We start from the raw sequence: 20,720 nt of genomic DNA, 5'->3' as shown, positions 1-20,720 counted from the left end.
ATTGGACATCAAAATTAAAAATTTTGACAAAACGATTGTGGAATTTTTGGTCTTTTTGGGCCCAAAATGATGATTTATAATTGGTCAGAGACGGAAACAACAGTTTGGACATGAAGTTCAAGGTGTCACAAAAAAAGGGACCAAACCAGGCCATCGTAAACAATTCTTTCTTTGAAATATAAAGGCAACTTCAAAGGCATGCAAAATCAGACAAAATAGGCCCAGACCTTAAAGGGTTAATATAAAATTAAAATTTATCAAATTTATCTTTTAAGAACTACAAGTCTTTCTATCTGTGGATCCCCTTAACAGAAAGAATGTTACTAATGTTAATGCCATCTTGTGGATTTATTGTTATAATAAACAAATGCAGTACTTATGTACAGTATGTTGAATGTTTATGTCCGTCTTGTGTCTTATCTTTCCATTCCAACAATAATTTACAGAAAAATATGGCATATTTTAGAGATGGTTTGAATTGCGATTAATTAATTTTTGAGCTGTGATTAACTCGATTAAAATTTTTAATCGTTTGACAGCCTTGAATAATAAAACATCCTATGTATTGAAGCGCAAGCCAAGGCTTTGATCCAGTGCATATGAGCAGAAAGAATGTTATTTCACAATTTTGGAAAAAAAAAATAAAATTCATTTTTATGATGTGTAACAGTTGAGAAAAATGTCAATAAAAGCCTTTATTACCAGGAAGCAGACATGTTGTCATACATTTTCAAATGCCAGTACTATTTTAGCCAATCTAATGTGAGTATTTCACATTGTCATGCACTGGCTACCCACTGCAGTATGCGTGTCTGCTGAAAACAAGCTTTAATGGCTCCAGGAAGTGAATGGGGAAAGAAAGCTAAATTGCACAGGTACATTAACTATAAAAAAATGTGTTCCTATTTTTGTAGCTATTTTGTTTCCGCGTATATGTCTGCACGCATGTGGCGTGACTGACATCACTTTTGGCAAAATGGCTGTAATTGCAAGCGGTGTCATTTTTTGTGTTTAAACATTTTCTCTGGTATGACACTTCAAAGAAATTTCTGATTTGCATATTTAGATCCGAGCAAACATCTTTCACATGACGGTCATCATGTATACTAGGTCTTTTTCTTGAATAAAAATAGTATAGACAGTTAAAATAATAATAATATTTAAAATACAGAACTTTTTACATAAAAAGTGAAAATTCAAAGAAGTGCATACATAAACTAGGGCTGTCAAACAATTAACATTTTTAATCGAGTTAATTACAGCTTAAAAATTAATCGTAATTAATCGGAATTCAAACATCTATAAAATATGCCATATTTTTCTGTAACTTATTGTTTGAATGGAAAGATAAGACACAAGACGATTTATACATTCAACATACTGTACATAAGTACTGTATTTGTTTATTATTATAACAATAAATCAACAAGATGACATTAACATTAACATTCTAAAAATAATAAAGCGATCCATGGATAGACTTGTAGTTCTTAAAAGATAAATGTTAGTACAAGTTATAGAAATTTTATATTAAAACCCCTCTTAATGTTTTCGTTTTAATAAAATTTGTAAAATTTTCACTCAAAAAAATAAAGTAGTAGCTCACCATTGTTGATGTGAATAATTACACGATGCTCATGGTGCTGAAACCCATAAAATCAGTCGCACCCAAGCGCCAGTAGAGGGCGACAAAACACCAAAAAACACAAGTAACACGTGGATATGACACTGTGCTGTCATTTTAATCTGTTTGAGCGGGGCATGTACGTTAAATGCGTCAAATATTTTAACGTGATTGTTTTAAAAAATTAATTACCGCCCGTTAACGCTATAATTTTGACAGCCCTAATATAAACCAATCATTGATTTGAGAAAATAATAATTCAAAATATTTGTGTTGTGCGACATAAATCTATGTTGTAGGCTGATGTAGGGAAAAGCGGACACTCCGAAAAATGAACAGCAGAGTGTCTCAGCAGACATTTGTAAAATATACTTTACACATTTAAATGCAAGGCAGCAAATCGCAGACACCTACATCAACACTTCTCTCACTGAATGAAGCTGTTTCTTTATGTTAGGACGAAAATCCATTGGGTAGGAATAACACCCCGAAAGCATAGCTGATGAACATAACAGATGCTACATACTCGACATGGAAGCCTGTCAGGGCTTTGACAGCAATGCAGTGTGCCGCGTAGCACTGCAACAGGTCAAAACCTACCTGCAACTACACACCCGCTGAATAAAACAAGAGGAATGTAAGCCTCTCCCTAGACTGCGAGAAATAACATTCATTTTATTCGTTCATCACACCCCCACAGTCATATTTAGCAGCAGTTGCCAGGGAGATGGGACTAAATCAAACAATAACAAATCAAGTCTAGAGAGGGTGTTGGCTTAGGTGTTCCTCACACGTTTACTATGCCCTTTATCACTAATGCCATCCAGAATAATCACAGGCATACCTGTGATGTATGCGGGCTACGCCCTGGTATCACAGTAAAAGCATGCCATAGTGCAAAATATTGCAATCATCATTTGGTTCTGCTCTCTACTATTCAACTTCAACTATGGCATAAGTGTTAGTTCTACTTTGTACTAACTCTTCGTATGACTCTTCACTTGGCATAGGCTCCACTTTGTACTGCTCAGCAGTATGACTGGTTCACCACATCCTCTGCACATATTCTGCCCTCCTCACTTTGTTCAATACATGAGCCCTTTCGAAAGATCCAGCATCAGAGGGGACACTAGGCCCATTCAGTCACGATTGGTGCTGGGTGAGCAAAAAGCTTTTTGAAGTGGTGGAAACATCATTGGCATTACGCGATGTGCCCTTTTTTGGGAAAAGCCATGTGGTGAGGAAGAAAAACAAACCTCAGCTATACATGAGAAGAAACTTTGATCGTTCAAATCTGTACTGATAAAACTGACTTCCTCCTAGCATGTAGGTTCCAGCCTGAGGAAAGCCACAACAACCTGCCTGTTTTTGTAGTTTTGGTGAGTGACTCTTTGCCTTCTGCACAGTCAAACAGTTCATTTCCAAATAAGAGCTGCTGAGGTGCTGTCATGTCTAGACACTTTTGTAAGGAAAGAGAAAGGGCGACTAGGGTGAGCCCATTTGAACTGCTTGCCAATTCAGAGTTCCTATCATCAGCGTTATTAGAATGAGGAGAGAACATGTTAAAACTCATTCACTGACATTCACGGCTAGACAGACATCAAATCATTTTGAACTCGGATGGCGAGCATTGAAGGATCATCTTTCAGTGCCACTGACGACAAGAGACGTCCAGTCCATTTTGCCTGGGAGGCCTGACGGCGATGGTTCGATCGATGCGTGCCCCTCCCAGTCAAAATGCATTGGACGTCTGTCGCTGTCAATTGCAGCCAACGAGTTAATTCATGAAAACCATTAAAGCCGTTTGAACAGCAGGAAGGTTGTTGATGGGTTTGCATATTTTCAGTATTGTTAATGGCAATATGCCAAAGTTACTGTGTGGTCACCAAAAAAAACAGCTCATATTTAAAGAAACTGGTTCATTTGTTGCCGTCAGTGCCAACTAATGAGTTAAGTGTTGAATGTGTCAAATACTGCCATTTATAATCCCTGCACCTGGTTCAGTTCCAGGGCCTTCACAAATCATTTTCACTGCCTAATGGTTATAATAGGTAGTGCTAAGGTGGCTTTATCCACAACACCACGAATGAGGACACTTTGGGGTATTTAGTGAAAGAAAAATCTCCGCACAACAGTGCAATTTTCTACCTGATGATAATCATTTTCCATATTGCTTATCATTACAAGGGTTAGGATTCTGCAGTCTATTTCGCCTGACAACATGCGAAAAGCAGGCTACACCCTACACTAATAGCCTACAAGTTGATAGCATATCAGATGCTAAAGCAACACTAGGTAACTTTTTCAGTTTTGTTCTATTTGACCGACGAAGGTGGGCAAAAGATGTAGTGTTTTGCCTTAAGAAGACTGCGTTTCCCATGAGGTCTAGCACAAAGTGTCAGAAATTAAAATCCTGATCTCCCGGTCATCTGCAAATGGATTTAACAACATTTCTGTTTCTAGTGGCTGTGTGAAGGATGAATAGTAGTGAGGTAATGAATTCAGTTGTGGCTAAACAATAGCATATGAGAATGTTGAAAATAAGAATTGTTTGATTTTGTACCGTTTTCCCCGACCCGCCCTCCAGCGAGTGAAAGCTGGGCTAATGTTCATTCTTGAGTGTCTTTTTATCCTGGTAGCCTCCCTTTTTCTTTTTGTCTACTCAGACAAAGCTTTACGTCTCTTTTGTTGCACTGCTATCTTTGCGGACTTCGAGCGAAAGCGTTCGCATCAACTTGTCTTTATAACGAATGGGGAAAAGGGGAAGTGACGTATGCCGTAAAGCAGTCAGCACATTTGTAGTTTTTTTGAGTGGCCTCCTCAAAGTTAATTACTGCCTGCATGTGAAAGCAATACAGACCTCCTCGAGATATAAAAGAGGTGTCATTCAACTATTTGTCAGTTGACATATCATCACAAACGTTATGAAAATATTTTGTGATGGTTGAAAAGTTACCCAGTGTTGCTTGAAGGTAAAATATAACTTTCCTAAGTGCTTAACATTTCATAACTGTACCTGCTCTTAATGCAGCGAGCACATACGAACACACTGGAGTGTGTTGCGTTCAGGTCCAATTCCGAAAATGAGGAAAAGTAAGAGTACTGCTGGAGGTTGAGCATCATGAGGCATTTAAATGCAGAAATATCCTCCATAATCCAAGATGTATGGCCACCCTAGTACTCGCGCTCATTCTTAAGAGCTAGGGGGCTACGGTGCACCTTGCGTGGACAACGGTGTGTTTTTTGTGTTTATTTATTAAAATTCATAAGGAACCGTTTTTGCATGCATGACTTATTATATCTCGCTTCTTCATTAACAGAGAGCACGTGTCAAAATACAGAAAAACGGCACCAGTCTACATTAGTTATATATTTATATTTATTTCTTTATTTAAAATCAAATCGGAATTTAAAGACAAGCTGACATATGTACTTTATTGTTGCATGTCGCGAACGTTCAGGTAAAGGCGGAACGTTTACTCACCTAGATTAGCGCTACCTTTCAGAGTTAGGGTTCGCCGTGTCCACCTGTTGACTATTTGCACAAACAAGCAAGTCCCGAACTAAATTTGAGCGGATAGTTCTAAATAACACTACCAAGCGTCAACACTAACTCCACCTGTGACTGCTCGCCGACGTCCTCACACGGATGAGGTCTCGCTGCCATGTGCTCCTACCAAAATAAAGGCTTTGTCAAAGGCAGAAGCCCGGGGCGTGTCGCACCGCAGGGGCGGGAGGAGACGAGGGTGTCGCCCCGGTGACGATAATTGAGCCATTTCTCCCACAAAACTGCCGCATCTGCGTTCTTGCGTCACCTGCTGGCGAAAAAGAGCAACACGACCATATGGCGGAAAACACAGACAAGACTGAAAAAGCTGTTTCTGCTCTTGCACTCCTCTTTAAAAGAAACTGCTGTATTTTTTAAGCCAAAACAACTGTTGAGTTTGATAAAACAATATGTCTATATGCTGCCATAGCAGATTCATGCCCCCAAACTATTTTTAATTTGTCCGTTTTACCAGGGGTGAAAGTGGCTAAAATTTCTTGCCGAAACTCCCCGAGCCAGAAATATTTATTTATTTTTCATTCAAAATTGTATTTTTTCATTATTTGCAAAATAAAAGTTAACAAAAACAGCAATAACCCCAACCTCCATCTCCTAATTTTTATTTTCCCTCATATCGTCACATACTTAATCTTAATTTTAAATACTTAAGAACATAGAATACAGTATATATTAAAATTGAAGTTAATCTAAACATTTTCTTTTATATATATATATATATATGTATATATATATATATATATATATATATATATATATATATAACTTAAAATATTTGACGCATTTAACTCACATGCCCCGCTCAAACAGATTAAAACGACAGCACCGTGTCATGTTCACTTGTTTCTTGTGTTTTTTGGTGTTTTGTCACCCTCTGCTGGTGCTTGGGTGCGACTGATTTTATGGGTTTCAGCACCATGAGCATTGTGTAATTATTGACATCAACAATGGCGAGCAACTAGTTTATTTTTTGATTGAAAATTTTACAAATTTTATTAAAACGAAAACATTAAGAGGGGTTTTCATATAAAATTTCCATAACTTCTACTAACATTTATCTTTTAGGAACTACAAGTCTTTCTATCCATGGATCGCTTTGTTTAGAATGTTAATAATGTTAATGCCATCTTCATGATTTATTGTTATAATAAACAAATACAGTACTTATGTACTGTATGTTGAATGTATATATCCATCTTGTGTCTTATCTTTCCATTCCAACAATAATTTACAGAAAAATATGGCATATTTTATTGATGGTTTGAATTGCGATTAATTACGATTAATTAATTTTTAAGCTGTGATTAACTCGATTGAAAATTTTAATCGTTTTACAGTCCTGATATATATATGTAATAAAGACATAAGTAACATACATTCAGAAAAATAAGTACAGATGACTTATATTATGCAGAGTGAATATATTTTGAAGATCGCGCATACATTGACTTTTTAAATCATAAGGAAATGAATAAGTAGCCGAACATAAGTGAACAAATAGAAGTCCAAAGTGCACATTGACAGCTAAGATTATCTGAACCTCACCATCAGAGCAAATAAAACTAAATATGATAAATAAGCCTCCTCAACTCTTTTGTTGCGCTTAAAGATTTGATGCATTTTATGCTGCATTGCCCTTTTTTTGTTGCATCAATTCAACAAGCTTTGTTTTTTTTGCTGTTCCAGAGAACATGCACATTATGACCAATCAGAGTTAACCATCTCTGCTGATCACATGTCAGTATGTCAGCAAATTGAACGGATAAATGATTCCAGGCGTTTTGCTTTGCTGCGTGCATTCGCACATTGATGTGACTCATCATCGTCAAACTCAGATAACTGCAGCAGCTGGGGAAACCTCCATGCCGTCCGTGGAATAAAATCAATAATAAATATAGGTGGAAACGGATTATGCTACATAAGCACTTTATTATGCTTGTTGTTAACATTTGTGTATGTAAATCTGATGTTGGTAGATTGTTTTCTTCTTGGAGCTGAAATGCATGTGTGGCAGGTTAGCATTTCTTTTTTTTTTTTTACATAGCCTTTTGACAGTTGCTGTCATATTTTAGAATCAAAGCACCGGAAGTACCGGAACAGCATTCCGGCCCTGAATCTTATACCGGAACTGCGTTCTGGCCCTGAATTTTATACCTGGCCCACTTTCACCCCTGCGTTTTACCCTGGAAACTCTCGTTTACGGACGTCGCGCAACCGCTTTTGTTTCAACCCAGCCATAAAACGAAGGTAATTAATTTATTTATATTATTTATTTTTTATTGTTCAAAATATCATTTTTAGCTTAGAATCATTAATTGATGTCTAATATTTTGTTAAAAAAAAAAAAACTTAAAAATATTATTTACTCGCATACAGTGCCTTGCAAAAGTATTCGGCCCCCTTGAATGTTGCAACCTTTCGCCACATTTCAGGCTTCAAACATAAAGATATGAAATGTATTTTTTTTGTCAAGAATCAACAACAAGTGGGACACAATCGTGAAGAGGAACAACATTTATTGGATAATTTAAACTTTTTTAACAAATAAAAAACTGAAAAGTGGGGCGTGCAATATTATTCGGCCCCTTTACTTTCAGTGCAGCAAACTCACTCCAGAAGTTCAGTGAGGATCTCTGAATGATCCAATGTTGTTCTAAATGACCGATGATGATAAATAGAATCCACCTGTGTGTAATCAAGTCTCCGTATAAATGCACCTGCTCTGTGATAGTCTCAGGGTTCTGTTTAAAGTGCAGAGAGCATTATGAAAACCAAGGAACACACCAGGCAGGTCCGAGATACTGTTGTGGAGAAGTTTAAAGCTGGATTTGGATACAAAAAGATTTCCCAAGCTTTAAACATCTCAAGGAGCACTGTGCAAGCCATCATATTGAAATAGAAGGAGCATCAGACCACTGCAAATCTACCAAGACACGGCCGTCCTTCCAAACTTTCTTCTCAAACAAGGAGAAAACTGATCAGAGATGCAGCCAAGAGGCCCATGATCACTCTGGATGAACTGCAGAGATCTACAGCTGATGTGGGAGAGTCTGTCCATAGGACAACAATCAGTCGTACACTGCACAAATCTGGCCTTTATGGAAGAGTGGCAAGAAGAAAGCCATTTCTCAAAGATATCCATAAAAAGTCTCGTTTAAAGTTTGCCACAAGCCACCTGGGAGACACACCAAACATGTGGAAGAAGGTGCTCTGGTCAGATGAAACCAAAATTGAACTTTTTGGCCACAATGCAAAACGATATGTTTGGCGTAAAAGCAACACAGCTCATCACCCTGAACACACCATCCCCACTGTCAAACATGGTGGTGGCAGCATCATGGTTTGGGCCTGCTTTTCTTCAGCAGGTACAGGGAAGATGGTTAAAATTGACGGGAAGATGGATGCAGCCAAATACAGGAACATTCTGGAAGAAAACCTGTTGGTATCTGCACAAGACCTGAGACTGGGACGGAGATTTATCTTCCAACAGGACAATGATCCAAAACATAAAGCCAAATCTACAATGGAATGGTTCAAAAATAAACGTATCCAGGTGTTAGAATGGCCAAGTCAAAGTCCAGACCTGAATCCAATCGAGAATCTGTGGAAAGAGCTGAAGACTGCTGTTCACAAACACTCTCCATCCAACCTCACTGAGCTCGAGCTGTTTTGCAAGGAAGAATGGGCAAGAATGTCAGTCTCTCGATGTGCAAAACTGATAGAAACATACCCCAAGCGACTTGCAGCTGTAATTGGAGCAAAAGGTGGCGCTACAAAGTATTAACGCAAGGGGGCCAAATAATATTGCACGCCCCACTTTTCATTTTTTTATTTGTTAAAAAAGTTTAAATTATCCAATGAATTTTGTTCCACTTCACGATTGTGTCCCACTTGTTGTTGATTCTTGACAAAAAATTAAAATTTTATATCTTTATGTTTGAAGCCTGAAATGTGGCGAAAGGTTGCAAGGTTCAAGGGGGCCGAATACTTTTGCAAGGCACTGTATTTTAAACTTTTAATCAAATGAAGGCACAACGAAAAAAAAATGTTGTCTGTAAATAAGTCACGGATATCTACCTCATAACTATCGCTTGTATTTCTTTTTTGTTACTGTTGCATTTTCTCCGATATGTTTGATGATAAATAAAAATCCAGCTGTGGCCATTCACAGCTGTGTCTTGATACTCGGTGATACATGCTACATGGAGTTTTTGGATCGAAAAGAGGTTAATAAGCGATAATATCTCATTAAAGTCATGGCGTCTGTAATTCTGCTCTCGCGTGCGCTCACCTCCAGATAGGGTTTTGCTGTTTATTTTTTATTTTTTAAATGCCCTGCTGTTCAAAATTTTTTATTCCCCCAGAAAATTGAGATTTTAAGCTTTCCAATGATGTATTACACATGCATATCGAACAGTTATGAAAGTTGGCCAAATTGGGGTTCTCAGAGCGGAACTTCAAGTCACCTGAGCGTTTTCCGCCATATGCATGTGTCATTTAGTGTGGCTGGTTGTGTTCACGTGACGCACAGGCGCGGTCTGTTCAGGAAAACAAATTAATTTTACTGACGCACAACCTGTATGATAGCTCATAATAACCATGACACATTAGTATTGGTCATTGTTCACATGCCATTGGAAACATTTTGGATTTTTCCTTTCTGAGTCCAGTGTTTTAAAACCATATAGAGAAAGACTGCACTTGTTATTTCATTTTGATGTGTACTTATTATTCAGTATTGTGGATATGTGATTTACACTATGGACAAAAAAAAAAAAAATTGGTACAAATGGGTGAAAATTCACACTACAGCACTGAGTCCTAATTCTACCAGAGTACACTATTGTGCCTGGAGAGGTCAGAAGGTCATCAATTAGCCAATATTACTTAATTTTTCAGTTAATTATTTATGAATTATAAATGTATGTTTAGTCATTATCGACATCAGTTGCATGCAGTAACAAGTGAAAAAATGCAGTACAGTATTATTATTTAATCCTTTATAGGGAAAGGGAATGTTTTTGGTAATTATTAGTCATTTATTCATTCATTTTCCAAGCCGCTTATCCTTATGAAGGTGGCAGGGATGCTAGAGCCTATCCCAGCTAACTACAGTATGGGCAGGATGCGTACAACCTGAACTGGTTGCCAGCCAATCGCAGGGCACAAGGAGACAAACAACCATTCACACACCTATGGACAATTTAGAGTGTTCAATCAGCCTAACATGCATGTTTTTGGGTTATGGGAGGAAATCGGAGAACCTGGAGAAAACCCACACAGGCACAGGGAGAACATGCAAACTCCACTCAGGAAGGCCGAAGCCCGGGATTAAGCCCTTGATCTCAGAACTCTGAGCCGAACGCTCTAGCGACTCGACCACTGTGCCTCCGTAATTATTATCATTAATACAATATTATTTATAATAAATTAAATAATACAGTAGTAATTATAATAAATTAAATGAAATAATAATAATAAAATCAATTTTAATATTAAAATTTTGTGTGGCCCGTACATGACTCAAAATGTGATCAAGATCGTAATTATTTTTTTGCATTTTTTTTTTTTCTCTATCAGTATTTTTATTTATCTTTCTGAATAAATAAAATTGTAAATTAGTAAAATGTTAATCTAAAAAATAATTAAAACAAATAAAAACATGGTTATGGCCACCAATAACACTAGTTTTCTTTTTTTTCATTATAATTATTTCATAGTAATTTATCTTATATATACAATGACCATTACAAATTTCCAATTCATTCAAACTGTGAAAAGCTATCTTTCAAAGTCACTACACCATTCCATTTTGAATGAAAGGATTGGCATATCGCTGCTAGGCCTCCCAGTCCAAATTAAAAAATAATCAAAACAAATAATAACATGGTTATGACCCCCAATAACACTAGTTTTCTTTTTCTTCATTATAATTATTTCATAGTAATTTATCTTATATATACAATGACCATTACAAATTTCCAATTCATTTAAACAGTGAAAAGCTATCTTTCAAAGCCACTACACCATTCCATTTTGAATGAAAGGATTGGCATATCGCTGCTAGGCCTCCCAGTCCAAATGGAATGGACATCTAACGCCATCAATGCCAGCCAAGGGGTTAATGGTTGCCCAATAAAGGGTTTAGACCAAACATGTCCAAAGTCCAGCCCGGGGGCCAAATGCAGCCCTTGGACAAATTTCATCCGGCCCCCAGCCTCTGACCTAAAATCAATAACGTCTGGCCCACACACAGATTTAATAAATTGGTCAGCAGTACTGCTACCAGCATATGAAGTAGCTTACACACTAAATGCTGCTCCTCATTTACCCGCTAAAAGGCAGCAGCAGTCTAAGCAAGATTACCCCGTGTGACCCTTTACTCCCAATTTTCTAAAATGGCGACAATCAACTGTGACGGCCGACGCTTCAAGTAAAGGTGGAAATTGGACTATTTCTTCTCTAAAATACGCAACAACTGTGTTTGTCTCATTTGCAAAGAGACAGTCACTGCTTTTAAATGTGAGACGATATTACCAAACAAGACACGCTGACATGTACGACAGGATTACAGGTAAATACGTAGCGATAAATTGAAGCAACTTGAAGCTAGTTTAATTTCCGAGATTCGAAAGGCTACACCACAAAGGCTAGTTGCGAGATTGTTGAAATTATTAATTTAAAAAAATAATAAAGCAAATGTGACACACAGAATGGCTTGCTAAAATTTGCTTAAATATATTGTTCTACGTAAAGGACGTCAGCCAAGGTCGGCCCCCCACTTTTTTACCACACCAAATCCGGCCCCCTTTGCAAAAAGTTTGGACACCCCTGGTTTAGACCAAATTAAAATAGACATGGGTATCCATCTGTTCCCAGTCCTACATGTCAAAACAAGTTCATAGCTTGCTGTAAATATAACAGTTGTGTGCATATATCAGTTGTGTGAACATTATTTAAACCTACCATCGTAATAATTTAAAAAATAAAAAAAAATCTTACATTGGAATGACTGGGCAATTGAAATATAGGTGAAAATTTATAATAACTATTCGTGATTACTAGTTAATAGATCATGAGTAAACTGCTAATGATTTATTGTCGATTTGTGAAGTGTACTTGTTAAGCATTTATAATGATGCCGTATACAGTAGCCAGTTGATATGTAATAAACAAACATGTTTAATGGTAATAAATAACTAATAAGCTGTAAGTCAATGATATATACCTACACCTTGTAAATAGTAATATACCATTAACAAGCTATTAGTAGCTTGCTAACTAATAACATAAGTATCAGTTGATAGTTATTTATGTTATTGGGGTGTTATTCTAAAGTTGCAACTACTCCTCATTTCTTAAAAGTGAATGAGGAATAAGTGCTACTTTAGAATAACGTCCTAATAAAATACATAAGCTGTACAAAGCCATGACACTTTTTGTGATGAACACAGGATACACTGAATTTATAAGTGGCATTCAACGTCCATAGATCACAGCAAACTGTTAACACTTAACAATAAATCATTTATTAACGGTTTAGTAATGATGTATTAGCTAGTTATAATGGATACTTATTAAAAGGGTTACCGAAATATACAAGCACACATGTATAAATTTTGCAACAGTTGGCATTTATTTTAAAGGTTTACAAAAATACCATACCATCTATATTGGAAAAGCTGATAATTCATTTAGGCAAATATATTACACTTTGGAATTTTTATAAAAGGTCACACTTTGTACAACCATCTTCAGGCTACATGATTAATTTTACAGTGATTGTGTCAAAATATTTTATTTAAAAAAAAAAAAAAAAAAGAAAAAGTAGGGGTGGAAAGATTCAACTCGATTCTAACTTTGGCACAAGAGATCTTTTTATCTCTTCGAGTTTGGTTAATAGCAGGAAATATATTTATAATGAGCTAATAGCATCCGAATAAAGCGCACTGTGAGTTCCTTGTGGGAAAAAAGCCAACTTTAAAAAAAACAGAAGACAAACAATTGAATAGACAAACCTCGTCCGAAGAGAGGAGAAAAAGTTTTGTTTCTTGTTTTTCAAAAATAAAAACAATACAACTGAACATTTAACATTCGATTGAGGTGGAGCAGTGCACATGCCATGAAATTGCGCGTTTCGTAAAAGCATTGTGAATGGATATAAAGGGCACGTATTTTTCCTTTCTTATAAGAGCTTTTCTAGATAAGTCATGTTGCGTCTTCCAACTTCTTCAAAAATCTGAAAAACATTCTGAGACAAAGATTTTATGGAAATGTTAGTATCGATTCCACAAAATATTAAAAATTCACATAAATTTCATTCAGTGGTTTGAGGTGACGATGCGGCTAAGTGCAGGTCTTTAGAAGGTACATTTATAACTCTAAAGACAAATACAAATTTGCTGTTAAATAGTTGTGGGGGGGGGCATTCATTCCTCGCAAGTCGTGAGCATCCAATCTTCCTTTTCCTGTGTGTATATTTAAGTATGAAGCCAGTGCAACACACTCATGCGGGGAGGTGAGGACCTTTTTTTGTATTATCTCCGGTCAAAGGGGAAAAGGGTGATCATGCTTGTCCATCTTTAAGTAGGTGATGAGTGTGGTTCTTGTGAATCCTCGTGAGAGTGGTCAAACAAGAAGTCAAACTGGTGTCACATAATTCCCAGGGAAAGTCCCAAATGCATGAGTCCTTTCTGACGTACCTGTAGAATACAAATTGACAATATGCATTAAAAAAAGACACACAAAATAAGCGCACTGCTAGTGACTTAACCCTTTATTGGGCAGTCATTTAATTTATTGATGATGATTGACAGCGCTAGCCGTCCAATCAATTTTGACTGGGAGAGACGGGCAGCAGTTAATCGCTGCCAACCCTCCTGGTCAAAATGGACTGAACATGTAGCGCTGCTAATGGCACTAAAACATGAGCATTAAGTCAGTCCTCCCAGTTTAATTGAATTAGACACCTATTGTCGTCAATGGCAGTTTAATACTCTGAAAATAAAAAATAAATAAATTTTTAAAAAACTCAACTTTAGGATGTTATTTGGGCCATAACCAGAGTGCATTTCGGTTTTTATTCATGTTAATCTCTAAATTCTGTTTTTATTAACATTGTATCAATTTAGGAATGTGTTCATTTATTTAAAAATGACAAAATACAATCATTATTGATAATTACAAAAATATCTGAATAACTGATAATATTTATGTAAAGTTTTTTTAAAATAGCCAAAAAGACACTTTGAGTCCGAAGGGACAGAAGACACCCAATATAAATGACTTTCATGTGAAACAAAATGTAAAGAATGAAAAATGACATCGCTTACGTTCACTTGTGCCATTTTGTGACGTCACATTTACCAATGCACATAGACTTCTCTATCAGTTGAAGAGACAGCTCCAACAGACATTGCACCACGGCTTCCTGTAGGGGGCCGGGGCAGGCAGAGCGTCGTGGCAGCGTTCACTGCGATAAACTCAAACACACGCTGCATTCTGACGCCGGATTTAGATGGAAACAGGAAGAAAGTTTTAGTGCATACAAGCAGGCAGGAGTGTCTCAAGAGTGATTTGGTCGAGGATTCAAGATAATTATTATATAAAATAGCACTATGCGTGCACTTTGAAACATGAAAAAAATTAAATGAATGGGGAAAAAAAAGCCCAACTTTAGCTTGAAATATTTATTTAAAATGAATAACTGTCCGGTTTTTTTGGCTTTTAACCAATAATCTAGACTGTTTTACGTTCATATCTATAGAAATTCCGGGATTTACGCATTAATTTGCAATAATTTTCAACTTAAAAAGCTCTTCGTTTTGTGATGACCACTATGTTGGATTTTGTATCCTTACACGATAGTGTAACTTTACATTCAAATAATCAGGTAATTTTTGGCCAACTGCCTGTTTTTTTTTTTTTTTTTTTGGCAAAACAAATAAAAGTAATTTTGACATTTCTGCGTCCATACAAAAAACATAGGCTTTCACGGGTTTTATTTTATGTAACATTTCAATCTAAAAACGACGAGGTCCAGATAGCCGGCAAGACATGCTTAGGCAATAGTGACATCAGAATTCAACCTAAATAAATTGTGATTATATGCTTTGTATTGTATGCTTTCCTCAAGTATTAAGTTTCTGATGTGAAAATTGAGTGAATTATTTGCTATTGAAAACTTGAGTCAAAATTGCACTAAATAAAAAATAAATAAATAAATAAATAGGTCGCTATTTCAGGCAAAAACGTCCAGTGCGGCTTATTTGTTGATTTATTTGGGTTAATAGGTAACACTTTATTTGACAGCAATATCATAAAACTACCAATCAGACCGTCCTAATAAGGACATGACATTATCATGGACATACTAAATGCTTATGACAGATGTCATTAAGTGTCATCCGGTAAATTATGTCACTAACTTCATTTAAGCCAAGCAAAGATCTTTTACATCCGTTCTAAAGGGAGATAATTTGCCAGATGACACAAAATGACATCTGTCATAAGCATTAATTAATGCTCAAGGCAGTGTCATGTCTTAATTATGATAGCCTTATGATAGTCTTATGGAGCCACTGTCAAATAAAGTTTTACCAAATTCCATAACTAGCCACGAATGAAACAATTAGAACAGTAACTGAAGAAATAATTGGCACATGAGATACATTTTGATTTGTAATATACATCTGTAGCGCTGCAATACATGCTAGGAGGCATTTTGGACGACAATAGTGTTTACAGCAGGTGGCAGCAGAGGTTGACTGTCTCTCCCAAGACAACAGTGATGACCAATTTGAAGCTTCTTAAAGCAATGAAGCTTTGCAGCCAATTGGTTGAAAGCTTCATGGTGGTCCATTTGGTCTTATGGCAGTTTTATGATGCCACTGTCAAATGAAGTGTTACGGGTTGATATCTTTTGGTGTAATTATCTCATAATACAGTGAGGACAGTTGCGGCTCATAGTCCAGTGCGGCTTATCTGTGTACAAATGCTGTTTTCGTGTAAAATTTGGTGGGTAGCGGCTTATAGTTAGGTGCGCCTTTTAGTGCAAAAATACGGTATTGCTATTGATCCTGAAAATATAGATGATTTTCTCTATATTTGTTGGTTTTTGTGCATCTAGCATAACAATTGTATAGCCATTTTAAGTTTTGTTATCCTTATATAAAAAATAATTGATCGGGATTTTATTCGGGAACAAATTTGAATTTTTTTTATGCCGCTGCTCATGGAGACTCATGTATGCCGAAGGGATGTGCCTGTTTTGGTTATAGGTTTGCTAGAGGCTTTAGTTTTGAAAATATTTTAATTTTAAGTTTTTGAAAATAGTCCCCCTACGGAGTGGCCTGGCGCCCCATTTCCCGTCAACTGATACTGAAGTCTATGCCATGCACATACACACCGGTAGATGCAAACACAGCTGAATGCTTGTTTTGTTTGTTTCCGTTTTGATCGGCTAAAATAGTACCAGCATTGATAAAATGTTGTCAGACAGCCACTTCCTGGAAATATTAGCTTATGTTTACTTTTTTCCCCAACTATTACACGTCATAAAAATTGGATTGGCTCCAGCACTTCCGCGACCCTCGTGAGGATGGGCACCCCGGAATATGACTGAATATGTATAAATGATTCTTTCCGTTAGAATGCTGACGATGAACGTTTGGTCTGTCCCTTTAAGTGTTACCTGCAATGTTTGATATTATCCACTAGAGGGAACTACTGATAGAACATTAGCGGATTCTGTAATAGCCAGTATCTCACCTACAAACCAGCCATCATCACATTTCTCAATTACTTGTACAATATCGCCTTCTCTGAGCTCCAACTCATCTGCATTCTGTGGTTTGTAGTTGTAAACAGCTTTATACCTGTAGTGACATGAAATCACACAGTACAGTTACGGCACTGCATATTTTATAATGCTAAAATGAAACTGATATACTGTATTACGGTTTATGTTGCACCACTGTGGAGCTAGCGGTGTTCGACACCTGTGCAGGTAGGTAGGAGTTGGCAGCGGGATTAGAGTGTGCACCCTGGATAGAAAAATTTATATCATATCTCAGGTGTACAAAATAATATAAAGTTTCACAGATGTGGACATGCAGTGAGTTTCCACAGAAGGCAATGTGAGCAAACCTGTGAGGAATCATTGTATCTGGGAATGTTTACTGTGGCCCCCCCTGTGCAATGTGCAGATGTGGCTGACCAAGCAGAAGGTGATGCAGAGCTGAAAGTGCTGTGGTTGGCTGGTGAAGTAGGTTTAGAGGAATTGTGGGGCCACCGATTGGCTGATTCTTTTGACAGGTGTGAGTGCGACTGTGCTGCTGCCGTAGAAGTCAAAGGTGAAGATGGATGCTGGGGGGAGTGCTCTCGTTTGGGGCTGCTGCTTGCGGGGCTGAGAGGAAACAATGGAGACTGCAGGCAAGGTGAGTGGAGTGGACGTCCTGGACTTTGAGGTCCAGGAGACATGGGGCTTGACGAGTAGTCATCTGTGGAGTATTTGGTGCGGGGCATCTTGTTGACCTGAACGTAGCTGGCAGGGAAGATGCCACTCCGGTTGGTCCCTGAGATTCTCCCCTCCAGCCATTTGTCATCGACACATCTGGTTATACTTATTACTTCCCCCTATGAACAACAGTAAAGCATCTTTACTTTATGATAACCTGACATAATTCACCTCCAAGTCAATATCATTGTAGTGACGATAATATATTTGTAGAGAAAACAAGAAAAGAAAAGAATATTAAATATTGAAAAAATATATATATTGGGGGGAAAAAATAAAAAGCGAAAAATCCACAAGGTGCGAATGAAGCCCTCTACTGGAAGCCATTGACAGCTACCAGTCCATTTTGGCTGTTATAATTGATTTGGACGTTTATCCTCCACAGACAGAAAGAGATCTGAAATGATTTCTGGGTTTGATTAAACCATGCCACGTGTTATCATCGAACAACAAACTTTGAAATATATCCGAGAAACGATCATCAAATGGCTGAAAAATTGAACAATCTGTACAAAAGTTTTCTCACTATTTGAAGTAAATGTTGCGTTATCAAATATACCATATTTGGCTATTATAAACGGTCATTAAAATTCACTTTGCTAGCCTAAATATTCAACATATGCAGTGTGGGATTTTTCTTCACGACATATCATTCATGACATACTATACAGTGATCCCTCGTTTTTCGCGGTTATTTGGGACCGCCCCCACCCCCACGAAAATCGAAATCCGCGATGAAGAGGCAGAGCTTATTTTTGGTGTGTGCATTGGAAGGATAAAAGACATGTTTTCTCCTTTATTTCCCTCAAAAATATTAATAATAATTAAAAAAAAATTTATGTATATTTTAATAATGTTTTTTAAGCACTTCATATGTAATAATTCTGATAGGTTTTAAACATGTTACTGTCCCACCAAATTATTTTTAAACAAGAATAACGTAGCAAAATGCTTGTGTTTATTAAATGCTTCACTGAGTGAGTCCACTGAAATCTGCTCTCGGTGCTCACTTTAGCCCCTTTCACAAACATATCCAGGAAAATTCCTGTGTATGGTGACGCGGGATTTACTCGCATCTTCAGACATGTAGAGATATCCCGGCAATGACGCAGGTTGGACCCTTTCACAGGCTTGTTGTCCACTGGTGCCCTTTGTGCGTGGAGGACTGCTGGCCAAATTTTATAACCCCGACATTACATCATTTTTGGTCGGCATCAGCTGTCACAATGTTGGTTAAATCGTGTTTTTTTACAGGGCTGTTTGTGGGAGCGTAAACCGATGTCAAAACTGCAGCCAATTCAAGCTCATCAAGACTGTATTTAAGCCCAGGCGATCCAAGAGAAAGATGCCGAGATATTAACTTGCTGAGCGCCATTCCACACCTCTACCACCATTGTTTTGAAATCCCAACATTGTGTATTTGATTTGTTGTCTTATCAGCTCTCTGCCTACCGCTTAGGTTAGTATTATTGATCCCTGTTGACCTACTGTCACGGACCCATTGTGTTACTCCCCCTTGTCCGCGATCGCGTGTATTTTTGTTTGTATTTAATAAACCCTTGAACGCATCCCTCCATTGTTTTATGCATTGATGTACAATGTTGTTTCCGCAGCTGTAGACCCTAACATCGACAACAAAATAAACCACAAAAGATCGTCGATGGACTGTCTTCCTCAGCTCTACGATCCAGTAGCAATTTCATTTTGTTATGTTTTCAGTTTAATTTAGCTATTTCTCGCTTGCTATATTGATACTTGCGATGTTTCTTTACTGCTTTTCATCTTACTGCGAAGAAAGAGGAAGTGACGATCGGCCCGCCATGATATTTACATCATCAGCCATCGTGCTGTGACCCGGGAATCGAACGCTTGCTTTCACGTAAGCCTTGTCTTGGGACTTTCCCTGGAATTATACAATGGCACGACCCGTGACATGTCCGCGTAATATACGTGTCAGTCGACCCGGGAAATTGTGTTCGAATACAAGGGGTGCCTGTTTAAACCCCGGGATTTTCGCAGTGTTTCGGCATGTGTGAAAGGGGCTTTACACACAATGAGTTGCCACATGTTTAACAAGCTAAATGAGTCGGCTCCTTTGAAGCGCAGCGCTCCCAAGCTTCTCTGGCAAGATCAAAGGTTGTACGCCTGTCACTCATCGTTAACTTTAACAAACAAACTGCAGCTGCCTTGGTGAGTAAGAAAAGCAGCAGGAGTGAGGGTGTGAGCGGACCGTGTACCTTTCGGGCTATTCTTTTTTCCTTCTAGTTTTGGAAAAAAAAAAAAAAAACGAAAAATGACCCCAAATCCGTTTTTGTTTTTTATATGTACCGTATTTTTTGGACTACAAGTCGCACCGGAGTATAAGTCGCATTTTTGGTGGAAATTTACTTGATAAAATCCAACAAATATAACAGATATGTCATCTTGAAAGGCAATTTGATATAAAAATACAATAGAGAAAAACATGCTGAATAAATGTAAAGTGTACAGTGCATGAAAAACGAAATGCGAATATACTGTCTTCACCAGGACGCTACGGCTCGGTCCTGGCTATACAGCAAACTCCCAAATGACGATGCTGGACGTCCGTATAATTTGCTGAATCAATTTGGTCCTCGATACCAAACAGGTTCGCATCAAAGTAAATCAATGATAATCAGGTGCTCTTACATCAATGACATAAACGGTTAGCATGCGTTCGCTAGCATTAGCACATCGTTCAAACAACCACACAACTGGCTCTAAGTGTCCGATTGCGGGTGGAAAACACACAACAACAACAGAAAAGATGATACACACAGGTGTTGCCTCTGTAGAGCTATTTTAAAAGCATAAACAATGAACGTAGGTTCGCAGCCGTGTTTCTCGTCTCTCGCTAACTCGCCCACTCACTCACAGCTACGTAGCTGTCCGTCTTCTTCTGGCTTGTGAGTGCTCTTCTTCACGTAAACAAGTGCGAGTGCGCCCCCACGTGGGTGTGAAAGCGCCACAAACTAAAAGCATGCATTTCAATA

The 20,720-nt window shown here is 37.6% G+C and overlaps 2 protein-coding genes across 9 annotated transcripts in view; both read right to left on the bottom strand.

The window, feature by feature from the left end:
• Positions 1-5,314, bottom strand: part of pdlim2 (PDZ and LIM domain 2 (mystique)) — a 72,288-nt gene extending 66,974 nt beyond the window's left edge. Inside the window, exon 1 of the mRNA XM_057831363.1 lies at positions 5,109-5,314. The gene's annotated coding sequence lies outside the window, so the exon portion shown is untranslated. The remainder of the gene's footprint in view (positions 1-5,108) is intronic.
• Positions 5,315-12,802: 7,488 nt separating this feature from the next.
• Positions 12,803-20,720, bottom strand: part of sorbs3 (sorbin and SH3 domain containing 3) — a 61,416-nt gene continuing 53,498 nt past the window's right edge. For 6 of the 8 annotated variants that reach the window (XM_057831355.1, XM_057831361.1, XM_057831357.1 and 3 more), the window contains 4 exons: positions 17,337-17,825; positions 17,148-17,233; positions 16,959-17,065; positions 12,803-13,891 (listed from right to left, as the gene is read on the bottom strand). In XM_057831355.1, the coding sequence (XP_057687338.1) occupies positions 13,830-13,891; positions 16,959-17,065; positions 17,148-17,233; positions 17,337-17,825 (744 nt within the window). In that variant the 3' untranslated portion in view covers positions 12,803-13,829. The remainder of the gene's footprint in view (positions 13,892-16,958; positions 17,066-17,147; positions 17,234-17,336; positions 17,826-20,720) is intronic. The other 2 variants (XM_057831360.1, XM_057831362.1) reach the window with 2 other exon arrangements.

This window comes from Corythoichthys intestinalis, chromosome 3, assembly GCF_030265065.1.
Source record: "Corythoichthys intestinalis isolate RoL2023-P3 chromosome 3, ASM3026506v1, whole genome shotgun sequence".
Classification (NCBI taxonomy): domain Eukaryota; kingdom Metazoa; phylum Chordata; class Actinopteri; order Syngnathiformes; family Syngnathidae; genus Corythoichthys; species Corythoichthys intestinalis.
This window is presented reverse-complemented; position numbering and strand designations above follow the sequence as displayed.